The following is an 18,843-nucleotide window of genomic DNA, read 5'->3' on the forward strand; positions in this document are numbered from 1 at the left end:
GAAAGAATACCTCTGGAGAAGTCACTGCAGGAGACACTAGGACTATTTTTTTAAATTAACTTTTACTGACTCTGAAACCTACAAAAAGAACAAAGAGGGCTTTTAAAGTAAAAGAATACAAGTAACAAGGAGTTCAGAATCAATTGTTGAGTAGCTCTGAGTTCTCTCCCTTGAGCTCTCAGTGTGAAGAGCACAGTAGTGAGGGTGGGAGGGCTGGCTGTTACCTATCTGTTTCTACTATGCGCTACCTCTGGGGCCTTGCAGAAGTTACTAGACCTCCTTGTGACTTGGTTTCCCCAATTATAAAAGTGGTGACAATACTATCTGGCTCAGGTTATAATTGAAAATAGAAAATGAGATAATTCACATAAAGCATTTATAGGAGTAGCTGAAACATAGTCCTTAATGACTTTAACTGCCCTTGTACTCTCCTCTTTCTTCTCACATCATTATTTTATGTGACTGTTCTCATTTTGCTAGGTTGTTTCTGCAAATTTGATTAAAAATTAAGAAATTGCTTTTATTTCTGTAGTACTACTTTGGTATATTTCAGTTCTGAGAATACTCTTCAATAGCTGCAAGTAGAGAGCGGAGTTGTAATGTACAGTGACTCTTACTGGGTTTTTGCTCTGTTCCAGGCTTTGTGGTGACTCAGCTGGTGACTTCATGTGGTTCTGATGGACACTCAATGGCCCTGACTGAGAGTGGTGAGGTCTTTAGCTGGGGAGATGGTGATTATGGCAAACTCGGCCATGGGAACAGCGACAGGCAACGGCGACCCAGGCAAATTGAGGCCTTACAAGGAGAAGAAGTGGTGCAGGTCAGGCAGGAGATAGATGAGTTTGGCTTTGAATGTAAACATACTAGTTGTCAAATCAAATTTAGGTAATGGGAAATAATAGTAAAAATATCTTATTACGTAGTCATTATAAGGGATCAACTGCTTTTGGTTGTTTAGATTCATTCTTGAGCTTGCCAGAAGTTTGAATAGGCTTTGATATTAGAATGGACTCCTGTTTCCTGAGCCAGTTGCTTGGTCCAGGCCAGGGTGCTGCAGGTCCTTGGAAGAAACATTATGAGGTTTATTTAGCTCTTGCCACATAGTTCTTAATACACTGATAAATGGAAAGCTTTGTTTTCAACCTATCATTATTGTTATAAAGGCTGAGTTCATATACATTTTCTGGAAAATCAGTTAGTGCTATAAAATAATATTGTAAAATTGCATAGCATCTTTTAAGTTTACAAAGAATTTCCCTGTTTGTTAATTCATGTAGTCTAGGTCATCTGTACACAGGTAAAGAGTGGCAACAGTTCTTCCAAGGTGTGCTTGGTCTTCTTGAGCATGATGGGGTAGATCAGGCTTAGGGAAGCAGGAGGGCCATTTGGGCAGATAGAACATACTGGTCTTAAAGATCCTGATTTGTAAGTGAAGTTTATCACTTTATTAATAACCAAAAATTGACTGATTTCTTTTTTTTCCTCCATATCCTCTCTTAAGAAATTTTTTTCTCTTTGGTTCTGTCTGTAGATGTCTTGTGGCTTCAAGCACTCAGCAGTGGTAACTTCAGATGGCAAACTGTTTACCTTTGGGAACGGTGACTATGGTCGTCTGGGTCTTGGAAACACCTCTAATAAAAAGCTTCCAGAGAGAGTGACTGCACTGGAGGGGTATCAGATTGGACAGGCACGGAATAAGTCAATGATATGTTCTGTCTGAGCATACTTTCTTATGTCCTCTGTGTCCTCTTAAACACTGTCCTTTTAGGAAGAAGGAAATCACCAGTTATATTTAACTTCATGTACATTTTGCTTGGCTTAATTGATAGTGTTTCATGATTTTTTTTTTCCCTATTTGCAAATTCACATTTTAAATCAATTTAAGTTTGTTTGTCATATTTTTTTCATAGTTGATTCCACATTAATTCAGGATGTGCATGTTTTAAAGCCCCCTTCATAAAGTACTAGTACAACTTGATATAAAACCTTCAGCAGTACAGACTTTTGTGACGCCTATCCAGTAGGCTGTGCAGCATCACTGATAGTTACTGCTCTTAAACAACAACCGTCCCTGTTCTATATATACTGAGACTGCCTCTTAACAAGGAGATACTTTTATCTTTTTTTATGTTATTCCTTAGACTTCTCTGATATGAATGAGTATTTTTGAGTCATATGTACTTTTCCCCTATCTGTTGTGCTCTCTAATTCTGAATTAGCCACAGATACTTGAAGAATTTCACTTTGAAGAAAAAAGTTGTTTTTTTGTTTGTGAACATTAGGAATTCTTTCTTATTCACACATTTTTTTAACATACGTAGAAGGCCCTGAAACCAATAAAAATCTTTGAAAACACAGCCAAGTTTCTCTCTGAAGTGGAGAAAAGGGCCCAGAAATGGGTATGTGTTTTAGGTGTTATGATTCGCCTTACTGAGCACCCTGTTATTTCTCCAGGTGGCTTGTGGCTTAAACCACACTTTGGCAGTATCAGCAGATGGCTCCATGGTGTGGGCTTTTGGAGATGGTGACTATGGAAAACTAGGTTTAGGAAATTCCACTGCAAAATCTTCCCCTCAGGTAAGTGTTATCTTTAACCTAAGGTTTCAGACAACATAGTTTTTTGTCGATGTCAGCACCTCTTTTTAGTTACAAGTAATTAATTTTAACATTTTTGGTAATTCATAGTGACGTTCAGAAGCTTCTGTTGCCTATTTTAAATGTTCTGCATTCTAGATCTTGATTTTTAAATAAGCCATTAATAACTTAATTGGATGTAAAAATTCTGCATGGATGTATCTGTCTCTACATCTACAGCCTACAGGCTGAACACTGTAGGGACTACCTTCTATGTAAAGAGGAAATAATAAAAACATGTCTCCAGGTTGTCTTATGGAGGGAACCATGAACAACCTTACAGCTGCCATTTTAGTTTATTATTAACACTGAATTATACAGATATGCACCTCTGGTTAAAAAATAACAGAAAGAAAATTTGAGTGTAAAGAAATAAATTAGAAGCTCTTTTTTACATTATAGAGGTTTCTTGGCTCTGCCAAAGACCTCTTACACAATTCTTTTATGTGGATTTTCCTAACACATTTAACAAGCAGCACTACTTACAAATACTCAATTTATGTTCAACTCCAGATGCACCATCATATATAGTCTGTGACATCTTGAAAGTTAGGATTTAGCTAGAGATTCACGAAACCAGGCAGCCCCACTCTAGGGAACATATGAAGCAGTTACCGTCACCTCTGAAAGCAGAAAAAAGCTGACTGGAAACAGCCCATGGCTTTACGTGGTCCTTCAGTAGTCTTAAAAGGTGACAGGTTTTTCTTTGGTTTCTGTTATCCAGAGGAATGCTTCCACTTCACTTAAGGTTCTGGGGATTTTTGCCAAATGCCCCTGCACACTACCTCCCCCAAATTCTGCTAGCTTGCAGAACAATATGGGAAAACAACATTTGGGAGTGTGGGTTTAGGTGGAAGCAGGTAAATAAACTGTTAAGGTTTTTATTGGAAGATAATTCTTGAGTTTATACATGCCAGTAGGCAAATTCAAGAGGTTTTTTTTCCTCCTTTTTAAAGTGTGCCTTACATTTTTATTTTGCAGAAAGTTGATGTTCTTTGTGGAATTGGAATTAAAAAGGTTGCTTGTGGAACTCAGTTTTCTGTTGCATTGACCAAAGATGGTCATGTGTATACCTTTGGTCAAGGTAAGGCATTTTCCAGGCATGGCATTGCATTGCTTGTTTTCTGTAAATACTTGTGTATGTTATAGAACCATTGCCTCCCAGTTTTATAAAAGTGCTCTAAATAGAGTCATTTTTTTTGTTCTGGGTGATGAGTGGGTACTCTGACCTTCATTCACTAGCTACTTTTCTGCTGCCCTCTGTGAACTTGGTTGTAAAGACACCATCTCCCCATTGATGGCCCCTCATGTCAGAGCCTTCGCTCTTACTAGAAGAGTTCCTCCAAGGCCTTTCGCCTTCTTTTTGCTGCCTTCACTGTACTACCACAAACACTGCCTTGACCCCAGAGTGCCTCTGCATCCTGCCTCACCCCCTGGTCCTTCCAGGGACTGGGGGTTCAGGTCTTAGGAATTCATAGGCTCAGCATTCAAATCATGAGGGGCAGAAGGAGCTGAGGCCATGTTATTAGAAGGTTTCATGGGGCTCTGTGGGCTGGAGCCTGAAAAGAGGCTGCTACCGTAGGTAGTTAGAAGTTACTTAATGCTTTCAAGAGTACATTTTCAGTACAGGGATGAGAGTGGAAGTTAGATTATAGAGTACCCAAGCCAGACAGGCCTAGAGGACATGGAGAAACAGAGTCTGGCCTGTACTTTCTAGAAGTCTGGCAGCAAAGTTAAGGGAAGAGGTTGGCTAGAAGCGTGAGGACAAGACAGGTTAAAGGACATATTTTCTTTTCTTTCTTTTTTTTTAAAGATTTCATTTATTTTTAGAGAGAGGGGAAGGGAGGGAGAAAGAGAGGGAGAGAAACATCAATCATTTGCCTCTTACACTCCCCAATCTGGGGACCTGGCCCGCCACCCTGGCATGTGCCCTGACGGGGAATCGAACTGATGACCTTTTAGGTCAAGCCACAGTAGTCAGGATGACATGTTTCCCTAGCATGCAAGAATTTTAGGGCCCTGGTAAATTATGTACCAATCCTCTCAAATATGGGACACTGGAATGCCTGTTGGTTTGAAATAAGGTACTAATTTTAGATTTAACTTTATTTTTATGAATAAGGAGACTGACATTTTACAAAGAAATAGTTTTGAACTTTTTATTCACTCAGTATTCGGTATACCTTACCAGAATGAGTTAACGGTATAAATGAGTTATCTATGTCATTGCCATTCACCATGAAAATTAAATGATTCAATAAAAAACATAAAAGGACTATGGTGTGCCACCCATAAATTTCCTCTTGCCGTATTTTGTTTTGTTTTGTTTTCCAGATCGCTTGATAGGCTTGCCAGAGGGGCGTGCTCGCAATCACAATCGGCCACAGCAAATCCCTGTCCTAGCTGGGGTAGTCATCGAAGATGTGGCAGTTGGAGCTGAGCACACGCTCGCTTTGGCATCAACTGGAGATGTGTATGCCTGGGGGAGCAATTCAGAAGGACAGGTAAATATTTGTCTTGCTGCTCTCATAGTCTAGAAATCTGATAACATTCTTCATTTGGGAAAGGGATAAACTAAGAACCTCATAATGCCTGCCATAGTGCCTCAAGCACATCAGTTTGCCACAGGACTGATTGTTTTGTGAGTTCAGTTGTGCATCTCTTGCTTTCTTGATTGTGGCCAAGTAAGTACCATACCATGATTTTTTTTAAAAATCACAGAAAAAAGATTAAGGGGATTAACTAAGTATATGTATGTGTCTACACACATTGATAGATGCCTGATACATAGTAAGCAGCACTTTATAAGTATTTGCTCCTATCATCATCATCATCATCATCATTTCAACTATGGTAATATGCGAGATTAGGTACTAGGAGCATCAGCTGATCTGGAAAATGGAAAGAATGAAACAATAATACTTTTATATTTTATAATATGACAGTGTACAAAGTATATTTGTGTTTGTGCAGGAAGTCCTGTCACCCCCATTGTACAAAGGAGTAAACTGAGCCTCTAAGAGACTGAGGAAAGACTGGAGGTTGATGGGTGTAACCTGCCATATATGTGGAGATGGGAGGGACTTTGGTGGGAGATGTCTGAGATGCCTGCTACTATGATGGCTTTCAGGCCCACATTCAGAGCCACATCCCCTCCCTCTATAAATCCTCTCTGGGTCTGGCTGCTGCTAGAGTAGGCCCTCAAGTTCAGGGTCCAATATTATCCATTTTGGCCCTGTTGTCTCCTCACCAGTATCTTAACAGATGAGGAAGCTGCTCATCATTGTAGCTGTATATTGTCTTAATGAAAGGAGAGTTGACAATGAGGACACTTTTGGCAGGTCCTTGACAAGGCCTTGTCATGATCCTCCCTAATGATATGTGATATTTAGCTGTTGTAACACTGGGTGTTCCATTCAGACCCTAAATACAGAGATCTGGTGAAGAGAATCTGCTTCTGTGTTTTTATAATTGCTCATTTATTGTTACACAGGCAAACCATGTTAAAAAAAAACCAAGAAATCAGTGTTTTAAGTAAAAGCTCTATAGATCGTTGTCATTTTTTTTAACTTTCTAAGAATTCATTTCCTCTCCAGAAGTAGAATCCAAGGATGCGTTCAGTCATTAAGACTCATATGCCAGATTTGGAATGGCTTTGTTGTAGCTTAGTTCTTAGGGGACAGTCTGAGCTCTGAGGACCATTCTGATAGAGAAAACAGAATTAATTTCATTATTTTGATGCCATGGTTTGATGCAGATAATAACCTATTTATATCTGCTACTATCTAAGACAGATATCATCATCTTGGCTTCCTCTCATCCTCTTTCTAATTGAATCTCTGTGTATTTTTAATTTATCCCCAGCTTGGCCTGGGCCACACCAACCATGTTCGAGAACCAACCCTGGTAACAGTTTTGCAAGGGAAAAACATTCGGCAGATCTCAGCTGGCCGCTGCCACAGTGCTGCATGGACAGCACCGCCTGTCCCACCAAGAGCACCAGGTGAGGGATGGAATATCCATGCTCCTGCAGTTTCTCTTTCAGCAGTACCCAGCTGCACTCTCTGCTTGCCAGTTTCAAATTGCATCCAGACATCATTCTGAAACCATCAAACCTTCCCCCTCACAACCAAAGCACTTTGTGCTACCAGCACTATAAATACTTTCACAGCAAGAAGTTCTCTCGTAACTCCATTATGAAGCAGTCCCTCTCTGCACCCCCAAAAGAAGAAAATATACCACTTAGGCAAGCAAAAATTTATAATTTTAGAGCAGCAACGAAGTATGTTTTTATATATAAAAGAAGTAATGAATTGTAGTTTTTTGAAGCCTACTGTTAGGAATAATGAGTAAAAGTCCCGAGACCATTTGTCAAATTCTTCATCCCCGTTAACCATTTGAAACATGAGGTTGTCTGTGCATTGGCACAGTAAAAATATTGTTGGCATTTTACTCCAGTGTGTAGCAGGACTGATGGGCTGTTCCTACATTTGTGTTGTTTTGCTTTTAATTTATTATGAAATCCTTATAGATCTATGACAATATATAAAGAAAAATAAAATGCATATTTGTGTATTTAACATCCAACTGTATATTTCCTCAATTAGACCAATCTCCCGTTCCCCACAAATGTTACTGTTCCTTTAAGTGTGGCCTTTATCATTCATTCTTATGCATTTCTTCATATCTAGGCTTTTATTTTCCAGATCCTCAAGCCCTTTCTTTCTACCATCTTCTGTTGTCTAAGGCACTAGAATTTCCCTGAAGTGACCTTGTGACCAAGAGCTCAGCATTCTCTTCCTTTTTGCTAACCTCTCTACTTAGCCACAGGTCCTTGGGAAGGAACGCCCATGGGGATTTTTTCTCTTACATGTAGCCTAAGAGAACAAGGCAAGACTACCACATAGGATTCCAAACAAGCGGGAAATAGTTTCTGGTTAATAGGATCCAGAATAAGCAGTACTCTGCCCATGCACTGATAACTTCAGAGTCTCTGGGGTCTCTGAAGCTTCCAGAGGGATTTCCCTTCCACTTCAGGACAGAGGCTCCACAGTGTATTGGTTAAGGTTCAAACTCTGGAACCACATTTTCTGGGTTGAATCCTGGCTCTTCCATGTATGAGCTGAGCGACCTTGAGACTCAGTTTGCTTGACCATAAAATGAGAGTAATAATAGCACCTATTATAAAGAGCTACAGGAGTAAATGAATCAATTCCTGTGAAGCTCTTAGCATAGTGCCAGGCACATAAATGTTAGCTTTTGTTAACAGTAGTAAAATACCTCTGGGAATTGAGCTGAATTGGCAGGAAATCTTTATTGACAGGAAACTCAAATAAGTTGACTGTCTTGTTTCTAGACAAGTAGACTGGTTATGGTAGAGGGTAACCGTAAGTACAGTTCTTGTAGTCTTTACTTTTACAGAGCTCTTACTCTCACAGTAAAAAGCTTTCATAAATCATGCCCTTATATATTTCATTCTGCCATGGTCACTTTCTGTCAGATCTGTAGTTAAAGTATGGGAGGTGTCCCTGCTAAGTTTCCCATTTCCATTTTCCAGAACTGCCTGTCAGGTCTTGGCCCACACCTTGTGTTATTATAATGATGACAGTTTTTGAATACAAAAGGAAGAATTTGGGGTTTTCTTTTTTGTAAAGAAACTGCTTTAAGTCCCATAGTTAAATGGGAAACTAAATTAAAGGAGGAGACAAAACAAGTGTCCATAGTGATAAATAAGAAAGGTGTTTTAAAAGCCAACACAAGCTCATCTTAAATTAAGGTGAATTGATGGATAGAGAACTTGATAAATATGTAATATAGCAAATATAGAAAAATAATAATTATAGAATTTAAGTGGCAGGAATGGGTGTTTATTGTACACTTAATTCTGTGTGTTTGAAATTATTTAAAATACTGAAAATGCAAGCAATGCATTTTCCTTTATAAGTGTCCATTTGCTTTCTGGGCAGGTGTGTCGGTACCTCTGCAGCTGGGCCTTCCAGATGCAGTGCCCCCTCAGTACGGGGCGCTGAGGGAGGTGAGCATTCACACCGCCAGGGCCAGGCTCCGGCTGCTTTACCACTTCTCGGACCTCATGTACTCATCCTGGAGGCTATTGAACCTCAGCCCCAACAACCAGGTAACATGCTGGCTTGGGAAACAATGATCACGATGTGTTCATCGGGTCAGGGCCTTTCTCTCAGTCTTCAGAAAATTATTTCATGGCTTACACTTTTCACTCTTAGCACTTGAGAGAGGTAGAAAAGGAAACAGTTCTGTTTCCATTTTATTGTTGGGTTAGCGGCAGTCCAGGTATCGGTAGTCACACTGCTATACACAAAGTGGTCTTGTCTGTATTTTGGTATGTCCAAACCTCAAGGAAGAATGAATGGCTAAGCATGTATTTTCTATTAAGTCCATTATAGGATATTAAAATTTAAGCACACACAGCTATTAGTATGAGTTAAGGTTGTTACATAAATGAGCCTACACCATTTGGGAGACTTCTTGCTTTTCTTACAAATGCACACTGTGGGTCCTGTGGAAGGGTAGGTAAGGGAGATAAAGTAAATTTGGCTGATTTGATTTCTTTATGGAACAGTCTAGAAATACAGTAGGAAAGCACGCTGGCTATGTTTGTTTGTTTACTGTGTAGGCATGCCTGCCAAAATATATATCGGTTTATGAAACTGTTCATTGGAAATCTTTTGGGGAGCCCGTCATGGGGCAGATGAGAGATTTGACAAATCATTGTTAGAAATAGATAATGAGCCAGGTTGCAGAATACTGTGTGCACTAAACAGTGTTAGCAAACTGCAATTAGTGGGAGAAATGTTCAGTGATATAAAGTTAGAAAAGCAATGGAAAAATCACAAACAGTATGATCTCAAAAATGTGAAAAATGTATGTCTACAAAACATAAAAGAAAACTGGAAGTAAATAGATCAAAGTATTAATGGGGCCATCTCCGTATGGTAGGGTTACAGACAATTTTATGTGTATGTGCATGTGTATGTCGTCTTCTGTATTTTCCAAGTTTTTAAAAATAATAAACGTATACTTTATTAGAAAAATATTCTAAAAGTGAAGAGTGTTACTTCTTTTAAGCCTTAGAGTATTCCATTCCTGATAAGCTTACTTTCTGTTACAGAACAGTACATCTCACTATAATGCTGGAACATGGGGCATTGTGCAGGGGCAGCTTCGGCCTTTGTTAGCGCCACGAGTCTACACCCTCCCAATGGTGCGCTCCATAGGAAAAACCATGGTTCAAGGCAAAAACTATGGACCTCAAATTACAGTAAAGAGGATATCAACCAGGTTAGCGTATGTGTGTATGTTGCACTAACTGGCTAGCATTTTTTTAGGTGAACATTACAAACTAATCTCTGTAATCCTTAGCTTCTTCATTTGTAAAATAAGGTAGTAACAGTACTTAGACTAATACCCAATGTGGTTATAGTGCGCCTACCACAGTGTTTGGCTGTTGTTAAGCTGGCCTGTTAATTCACTGATGGGAAGATATCTTCAAGTGACCTTTGTGGTTATGTGGGGAAGTTGGTGAGAGTCGTATTTTTTCTGTTTTCCCTTTCTTTTAAAGAGGACGGAAGTGTAAGCCAATCTTTGTCCAAATAGCGAGGCAAGTAGTTAAACTGAATGCATCAGACCTTCGTCTGCCCTCCAGAGCATGGAAGGTTAAGCTGGTTGGAGAAGGGGCTGATGACGCTGGAGGAGTATTTGACGACACAATCACAGAGATGTGCCAGGTATATTCATTCAGTGTCCCCTGCTGAGTTATTTGTTCACTCAGGTGTTGGCCATGTTACTATTTCCGGTGTTTACTCTATCAGACACATTTTTATAAATGTAACAAGGATGCATTTGTGAGCCTTATGTAAAGTCATGCTCTTAATGATGTATAGGTGAATTCCAGTAAGGGTTTGTGAAATGCTTTGTGAAGATACCTTACTGAATAAATGTCAGTGCTTAGCCATCTACCAATGACTCACCATCTGTTGTGCTATAAAATTGGCAGAGAAAACAAAATGACACATTTATATTTATGTAACATACAAATCCAGGGCCACCCATGTGCTCTGATTTTGGTGCTTTTAGAACTGCCAGGCTCCTGGTGAATTAGTAAAACAAATCTTAAGCATTTGGACCATTCTTATTTAAGATCTACAGTGGCAGCTTTGCTTCCAGATCAGTTCTGACCTTTCCAGCTTTGCCTGATAAATTCTGTGACTAAAGTAACACTTGCCTATCAGTTATTAAGTCTATTTAAATATCACTGTACCCTAGTCACAGTTGCCCCAGCTCCTCCCCTGAATTGACTTTTTCATTTTAATTCTGCATACTGCAGGATAATTTCTACAAGGAGGAGTTCCTAAATTTCATTTTAAATTAAAACTGCAAAAATAATTATAAAGAGATGGCTGGTTTTCACATAGCATTGTAAAGTTCTTAGATACTCTTTTTTTAGTATGATGGTTAATGCAATTAATTTATTCTCTTGATGCATTTGATTGTCATTTCTCAAAAATAATCTGCTTTCTTCTACAGGAACTTGAAACTGGTGTTGTTGACCTTCTTATACCCTCTCCCAATGCAACTGCAGAAGTGGGTTACAATAGGGACAGGTAAGTCAATCAGCAGATATTTAGGGTATGTCAGTGATAGTGGTAACTCACATTTATGGAGTGCTTACTATGTGCCAGGCACTGTTCTAAGAGCTTTACATGGATTATCCCATCGAATCCTCCTTATAACCTTAAGGAATAGGAACTACTGTTAATTTCTTCTCATAGTAAGAAAACTGAGGCACCTCCATCATGACTTAGTATTCAGTATGGGACCAGCTCTGATAATATGGAGGGGTAGAGGAAACTCAAACTTGATAATGAAACCAGACATCTTTTATATTTCTGATAGCCAGCATGAGCTCTCCTCAAGGAATTTTCTGCATCAAAATTTATTTAAAAGCTTTGATAAGCTGTAAAGTCACAGCACGCAGTATTTGCAATTATGTTATCCCTGTATTGCCAAATTGTGAATTTTGGATCTTGTGTCATGGACTTGTGCATGATAAATGAAATTATTTTAGGAAATAGAACATCCCGGAGCAGATAGCTTCAAGAGTAATAGACTATTCCCTTGCCCTTGTATGGTTCTTCTAAAAATAATTCAAAATTTGGTTGCTGTGCTATCCAAAGTTTGGCCACCTACGGCTGTCAAGTCCTCAAAATGTGGTTAGAGGGGCTGAAGAACTGAACTGTAAATTTTATTTAATTAATTTAAATGACTACATGTTCAGGAGCCCAGGTCTAGACTAATACTATAGCTCTTGGATAACTTATTTCTAATAAAATTGAGAATAATTTTGTCTGAAATATTTTCTTTAATTCTGTAGGTTCCTTTTTAACCCTTCTGCCTGCCTTGATGAACACTTAATGCAATTTAAGTTCTTGGGAATTTTAATGGGCGTTGCCATTCGCACCAAGAAGCCTCTGGATCTCCACTTGGCCCCTCTAGTGTGGAAGCAGCTGTGCTGTGTCCCGCTCACCCTGGAAGACCTGGAGGAGGTGGATCTGCTCTACGTGCAGACCCTCAACAGCATTCTTCACATTGAAGACAGTGGGATCACCGAGGAAAGTTTCCATGAGGTAAGTGCTGGCCAGTCCCTGCTTCTGTGGTGTTGACTAGAATTGTTGTTGTAAAATTCAGATATTGTCTTCTACGTGCTCTCTGGTTGACTCACACCATGTCCCATTGCTGCCCTGAGCAGCTGCACCCCAGCAACTTACACAGCTGCCAACAGAGAGAGTCGACTCCGGCACCCAGCTTTGCTCCTTCACCTTTAATCGGCCTTCTGCCTGTTAGAGGGGAGGACCAGGAGGAGCAGGGTGGAGAGGGCAGGCTGGGCAACCAGAGTTCATCCGCCTGGCTTAGTGGGGGAAAAGACTCAGCCTCATTTTTATCTACAGCCTGATGAGTCAGCATTCCCTACTGATGAAGTGGCCTCATCAGTTACCTTGATTGTCTTTTTATCCTTAAAAGTCCTGATGATGTTACTGCTTTTGCTTTTTTGTTGTCATTTCTACCATGTAGTAAAAATTCTTTTTTTCTGCTCTTCCTAGATGATTCCTCTTGATTCTTTCGTTGGCCAGAGTGCTGATGGCAAAATGGTTCCCATTATCCCTGGTGGAAACAGTATCCCACTCACATTTTCCAATAGGAAGGAGTATGTGGAGAGGGCCATTGAATATCGACTTCATGAGATGGACCGACAGGTGAGATGAAACATTTTGGGAGGTGCATGCGACTATTTGCCTTTGTCTCCCAACAAGAGCTGAATACTTTCTATCCAATTTTGACATGTGAATTTACTGTGTTGCTTCATTTGTATCTTTATTTCAGCCCATATTCAGAGACTTTTCAGGCCATATCTCTGGGACTTCTGTCTCCTTACTCAGGGCCTTACTTAGGTCAGCTATGACTTCGTCTCTGGTTGGATTGAGGCCACGCTCTGACCCAAGCCTTCATACCCTGCATTCTTACTCCCCCTCACTTCTTAGTGCCATCCAGCCCAGTGTCCCCACTCCAGCTTGGTCAGTCAGGGTCCATGTGAAGGAACCCCTGAACACTGGTCTTGCAGTCCCACATGAATGCCTCGACCTCTCTCCTGCTACCGTCCTTTAAGCTCCAGCTGAGACTTTATTTATTCCACAGACCAGCTCTCCTACAGGTCCATAATGTGTAAAGATCTTTTTTGTTACTTAGAAATTCCTCAAGATATAACATACCTCTATATTGTGGTCTAACAATTAGGCCTCAGAGTCTGGGTCTTGTTTATTTAATTAGCTCGTAAGACATTAAATGAAGAACTAATGGAGGGGTAGAGGAAACTCAAACTTGATAATGAAACCAGACATCTTTTATATTTCTGATAGCCAGCATGAGCTCTCCTCAAGGAATTTTCTGCATCAAAATTTATTTAAAAGCTTTGATAAGCTGTAAAGTCACAGCACGCAGTATTTGCAATTATGTTATCCCTGTATTGCCAAATTGTGAATTTTGGATCTTGTGTCATGGACTTGTGCATGATAAATGAAATTATTTTAGGAAATAGAACATCCCGGAGCAGATAGCTTCAAGAGTAATAGACTATTCCCTTGCCCTTGTATGGTTCTTCTAAAAATAATTCAAAATTTGGTTGCTGTGCTATCCAAAACAGTAGCTACAGGCCACCTATGGCTGTCGAGTCCTCAAAATGTGGTCTTTCTTTCTTTCTCTCTCTCTCTCTCTGTCTCTGTCTCTCTCTCTCTCCCCTGAATCCTATATATTCTTCTTCTATACTGACATGTAGTAAGCATTTAGTAAATGATGGGAGAATGATGAGTGATCATAGAAATGAATATTGTGTCCAAAAATGGTTTTTTGGGGGTTATATAATCCTTAATAGCCACTTCGGTAATATTGGGCAGGAGGTGCCCAGCCCAGAATACTTTATTTGCAGAATATGTTGGGGTCTTATTGAGAGCTGGACTCAGACTCTGAGGCTGTGTGGTAACATATGTATACCCTTCCCTCCTGGTTCCTTCTTCGGCTCTGACTTTGGGCCAAATCCATTCAAAAACTAAATCCCTTAGTTTAATGAGAGTAGGTTCTGTCAGCACTGCTATTTACACAGCAAGAGCTTAGGATCTGTGTCTGGTTCTTAACTATTTTTAATCCTTGGACAGTGAATGATATATTGGAGACTAAAGATGTATTGATCACCTCCTGCATGCCAGCCTTGGTCCAGGCACCTTCACGTGTGGTTTTTCCCACCATTACTCTATGAGATAAGGATTACTACTACCATTTCACATACGAAAACACCGAATCCAGAGAAATGCAGTGATGTGCCCAAGGCAGAGCCAAGATCCCAAAGCAGGTCTAACTTCGTGGTCCAGGCTCTTTGGGATCCGGCCCTTCCTTGAAGGGTCAGATGACCATCCACTCTCCGTCAGCCGTGCTCTGCTCTGCCCTGGCTTTGTTCTTTTCTCCGTAACAAGGCCTTCTTCCTCTTTCACTTACTCCTCTTTCACTTCCTCCTCGTCCCTTAGAACCCAGTGTTCTTCCCATAGCTGCCCCAGATGTCCCCTGCCCAAACAGCCAGCCCCTATACTGCAGCCTCAGTTTTTTCAGACAGCTTTAGGTTTGTATTCTACTAGGCAAGACATCTTGGTTTTTGACAGACTTCCTCTGAGGTACTCCTTTCAATATCAGTAGAGACCTCCCTCCCTGCCAATCCTGTTTCTTAGTCCCAGGCATGATAACCCTGTACAAATTATAACCCCAGGGCTTTCCTCAAGGCATGGCTTCTGTTGCTCCTGGATTGTGTTTTGTTTTGTTTTGTTTTTATGGTAGATAGTTTTGAGTTGGCCAAGAGTGAAGGTGTATTTATGAAACAAAACTTGAACAGTGGTGAGCCTGTGTGCGGGGGATGCAGTATGGGCAACCTTGGAGGAGCCCTTCCAAACAGACTGCGGGCAGCCCCAGCAGCTCCTGCCACGGCGTTCCCCCGTGGGCCTCCTCTCAGCACTGTGCTAAGAGAACGGGGGAAGAATAAACTCCCTGGTCACACAGACTTTCATGTCGTTACTCAGTTGAAACTCTCATCATAGTTATGTGAGCAGCAGTTATTTGCTTCATGTTTCAGATGAGAAAGTTGCAGTAAAAGAAGAAGTGGTAGAGTTGGGATTTGAAACCCAAGTCTCCTCATTGAATTCTCTGTCCTTTTTGCTGCCCTCCTACAGAGGATTTTCCAGTTTTACTTTCTTCTTCGTACTTTTCCAACTTTTTTTAAACAATGAACACAAATGATTTTTGCAAAAAAATACTGTTTTTAAAAGAAAATATAAGCTACAAAAACAATATTAAGCTAGACACATCCTCCAAAGCTTCTTACTCTGCTGAGGACACACACTGCCCCACAATTACACTCCCACAGCCCGTGGCCACGTGCGTGGCAGTGTGAGTGAGTGGGGTTGGCCCTGAGGAGTGCAGGCGGGCTCCTCCGCTGGACTTGAACTAGGATCAGAGGGAAGGAGGATGGGCCGAGCTCACGACACTCATGGCTGGAGTTCTGAGGGATGAGTCGATGGTCTGGGGAACAGCTGAGCAGGCGGGGGATGCCCAGCCCAGCTGGGTCCACGAGGGGTGCCCCGTCCACGCCCACACGTTGAATGAACAACCTCTCCTGGGAGCAGGTGGCCGCAGTCCGAGAAGGGATGTCCTGGATCGTTCCCGTGCCGCTGCTGTCCCTCCTCACGGCGAAGCAGCTGGAGCAGATGGTGTGCGGGATGCCTGAGATCTCCGTGGAAGTCTTGAAGAAAGTGGTGCGGTACCGGGAGGTGGACGAGCAGCACCAGCTGGTGCAGTGGTTCTGGCACACGCTGGAGGAGTTCTCCAATGAGGAGCGGGTGCTTTTTATGAGGTTCGTGTCTGGAAGATCTCGACTACCAGCCAACACTGCTGACATTTCTCAGAGATTTCAAATCATGAAGGTTGATAGGGTAAGTAAGCCATTTTTTCTTGCTTGGTAGTGTGTGTCCTTATTGCTTGTTGGGCACACCAAACTGTGACCCTCAAGTAGGCATGCCAGTTCAGGCTTAATGCTTGGAATTTCCAGATTAAAAAAAAAAAAATCAAGCAGAAAACTTGTTCAGAAACATCATATAACTTCAGTGAAAAAACTCCTAAATGTATGTAGAAGGCATACTACAACCAACAACCTTCAATAAATTTTCCAGTATCTTCCTGAGTGCAAGCTAAGCTTGGCAGAGGGGTCATCATGTTGCCTCTGTCTCTCATTTTCTATGCCTTTCCATTGTGTGACTTATCACTGGAGCATGATCTTGCTTGTTTTCATGAAGATACTCTTAACTGGTGCACGTGCTGTAGAAGGAATTTGAAGACATGGGGAGCAGCGAGAGCTGCTCTGTGACCGCCTGTGAGGTGGCCCGTGGGGCAGGCAGTGCAGCTCCTCTGCAGCCTGATGAGAGGCCCCAGCTGCAGAGCCGCAGCCCAGCTGCCATTCTGACAGATGGCTTAGGAATAAAAGGGCTTAGAGTCCTAAATGCACACTGCTGCCAGAGTCATCTTTCTTAAGCACCCATCTGACCATGTCACTCTCCTCCTTTCACACCATTCAGGGGCCCCCTGCATTGACTCCAGGACAAATGCCGACCGTCTTTGCAGCCTTAAACACCTCCAGTCTGCCCTTTGCCCCTTTTGTGATATAACCTTTTGACACTTATTATGTTGTGGCCGTAACGGACAGCTTGCCTTTCTTCCCAACAGACCATGCTGTTTTTAAACTTCTGTGCCTTTGTGTAGGCTGTTCCCTCGCTTTAGTAAGTTCTCCTTCACACACCTTTCCATCTACGCATAGCAAGCACTTATTCTTTAAGCCTAACAACTATGTCATCTCCTCTGGGAAGCCCCGCTAGATGCTTTCCTGTGTCCCCAGACCATTCCTGAGGGCAGACTTAGATCTCTGTCCACATCCTGGCCACCTGGTATACCCCTCAAACCCAGCATTAAGTTAGAAGTGTCTGTGTTCCCTCTATCACTTGTCTCCCCACCACCAACCGCCAAGCTGGGCAGTCCTCCAAACAGGGCCCATGGTATTTAATCTCAAAACAGTAAGGAAAGTACAGCCTCCTCACACAAGGGCCCTTCCTGCCAGTTTCAGCAGGTTTCACTATCTGCCTTTGTGGTGTTTTTCCAGTAACTACTCCTGGAGGTGGCTGTAGCCAAAGCCATCCCTCCCCCCGCTGCCTCCTGAGACTGCCCGCCTGGGCTCCACTCCTGGGCTAGGCTTGTTGGAGAGGCCATGCACAGGAAGGGCTATGAAAAGAGCCTTTCCATAAATTTTCTACATGACTTGCCAGAAACTATAAGTTGTAAATCTGTTTTGTTGCTTCAGAGAGAGGTGGGGAGGAGGAACTGGTTTATTTCTATTCAGCTCTGGAAAAAACCCTTGCCTAATATCTGTCCAGGGCCACCCCTGCCATCCCTGGAGTTAATCCACCGCTAATCCCCCGCCTGGGGGGTTTCAGTCTCAGAAGACTGACCACTGCGACTCTCTCCTTTGTGGCTGACTCTTAGCCCCTTTCTCTAGTGTCCAAGTCAGAGCCACCTGCCACCATTGCCATTCAGTGTCTTCCCTGGTTTGAGTTTTTCTGCATTCAAGCTTTCTGCGTCTCCACTGGCTCCGGCACAGTCAGGCTTCTGGGCCCTCCATCCCCCGCCTCTTTGAAATGCACTCACCTGGTGTAGGAGAAGGAGGCAGAGAGAAGGAGGAGGTGTCTGGTTTTCAGTGGAGGTTGGGCAAGAGAGAGTGGGCAGGTTCTTTTTTGAAAACTAAAAAAATACATATATATAAAATCAATGTAATATGGTTATAATTATTACAAACACTGTAGTTTGGAAAATGGTTGTGTTTGCAGGGAGGGACGGGGAACGTATAACCCTATGTTTCCAGTAGTAGCCATTCTCACCTTCCACCTCTGTGTAATTCCTCCCAGTCTTTGCCTCAGGCATGCACAATTCTGCATGATCTATCCAAAATTTTGTATTCTGCTTTTTTCACCTAACAATCTGTCCCTAGCACTTTTCTCTTTTACTTGCTGGACATCATAATTATCATTTTAAATGACTGTCACCGTCAGTTAAATAGATGGACTGGGTTCAATTAATTTCTCTTTCATTTGAGCTGGTGGCCATGGCGGGGAAAGCATGCAGAGTGCACACTCAGAGGACAGCGAGGGGAGCAGGAGCGTGGTGGCTTCCTGACCGCTGTTCCTCCATCTCACCAGCCCTGTTGGGGAATCTCTGAAGCAGCTTTGCATCTGTACCCTGTTGGGGAGAGGGAGCGAGCTCAGTCGCACTCTCACTCTCTAGCCGGCGGTGTGCAAAGTATGTTTTCTCAAGTAATCCTGCCAGTCAGGGCTTGTTCTCACTTTACACATGAGGGCACTGGAAGAGCAAGGAGAGGAAGGGAAGCATCTTCGCCGAAAGTCTGGATGGCTGTGGACACCAGAGCCCACGCTCTTTCTATCATGGCCCAGTCTCTGCTGCCCCTCGATTTGGCCACTCAGTTGCATCTGGGGAGCCCATCCCAAAGGCAGGGAGAAGTGCTTTCCTGACTGTGGGGTGGTG

The 18,843-nt window shown here is 42.1% G+C and overlaps 1 protein-coding gene across 4 annotated transcripts in view; it reads left to right on the plus strand.

Moving 5' to 3' along the window:
* Positions 1-18,843, plus strand: part of HERC1 (HECT and RLD domain containing E3 ubiquitin protein ligase family member 1) — a 183,337-nt gene that overhangs the window by 163,785 nt on the left and 709 nt on the right. For all 4 annotated transcript variants that reach the window (XM_054565299.1, XM_054565301.1, XM_054565302.1 and 1 more), the window contains exons 65-77: positions 639-820; positions 1,532-1,687; positions 2,455-2,577; positions 3,616-3,718; positions 4,969-5,138; positions 6,499-6,637; positions 8,601-8,770; positions 9,782-9,951; positions 10,232-10,397; positions 11,197-11,273; positions 12,044-12,296; positions 12,771-12,923; positions 15,888-16,193. In XM_054565299.1, the coding sequence (XP_054421274.1) occupies positions 639-820; positions 1,532-1,687; positions 2,455-2,577; positions 3,616-3,718; positions 4,969-5,138; positions 6,499-6,637; positions 8,601-8,770; positions 9,782-9,951; positions 10,232-10,397; positions 11,197-11,273; positions 12,044-12,296; positions 12,771-12,923; positions 15,888-16,193 (2,168 nt within the window). The remainder of the gene's footprint in view (positions 1-638; positions 821-1,531; positions 1,688-2,454; positions 2,578-3,615; positions 3,719-4,968; positions 5,139-6,498; positions 6,638-8,600; positions 8,771-9,781; positions 9,952-10,231; positions 10,398-11,196; positions 11,274-12,043; positions 12,297-12,770; positions 12,924-15,887; positions 16,194-18,843) is intronic.

Source organism: Pteronotus mesoamericanus, unplaced genomic scaffold (genome assembly GCF_021234165.1).
Source record: "Pteronotus mesoamericanus isolate MK-2021 breed Mesoamerican mustached bat unplaced genomic scaffold, CSHL_Meso_final contig_164, whole genome shotgun sequence".
Taxonomy (NCBI): Eukaryota; Metazoa; Chordata; class Mammalia; order Chiroptera; family Mormoopidae; genus Pteronotus; species Pteronotus mesoamericanus.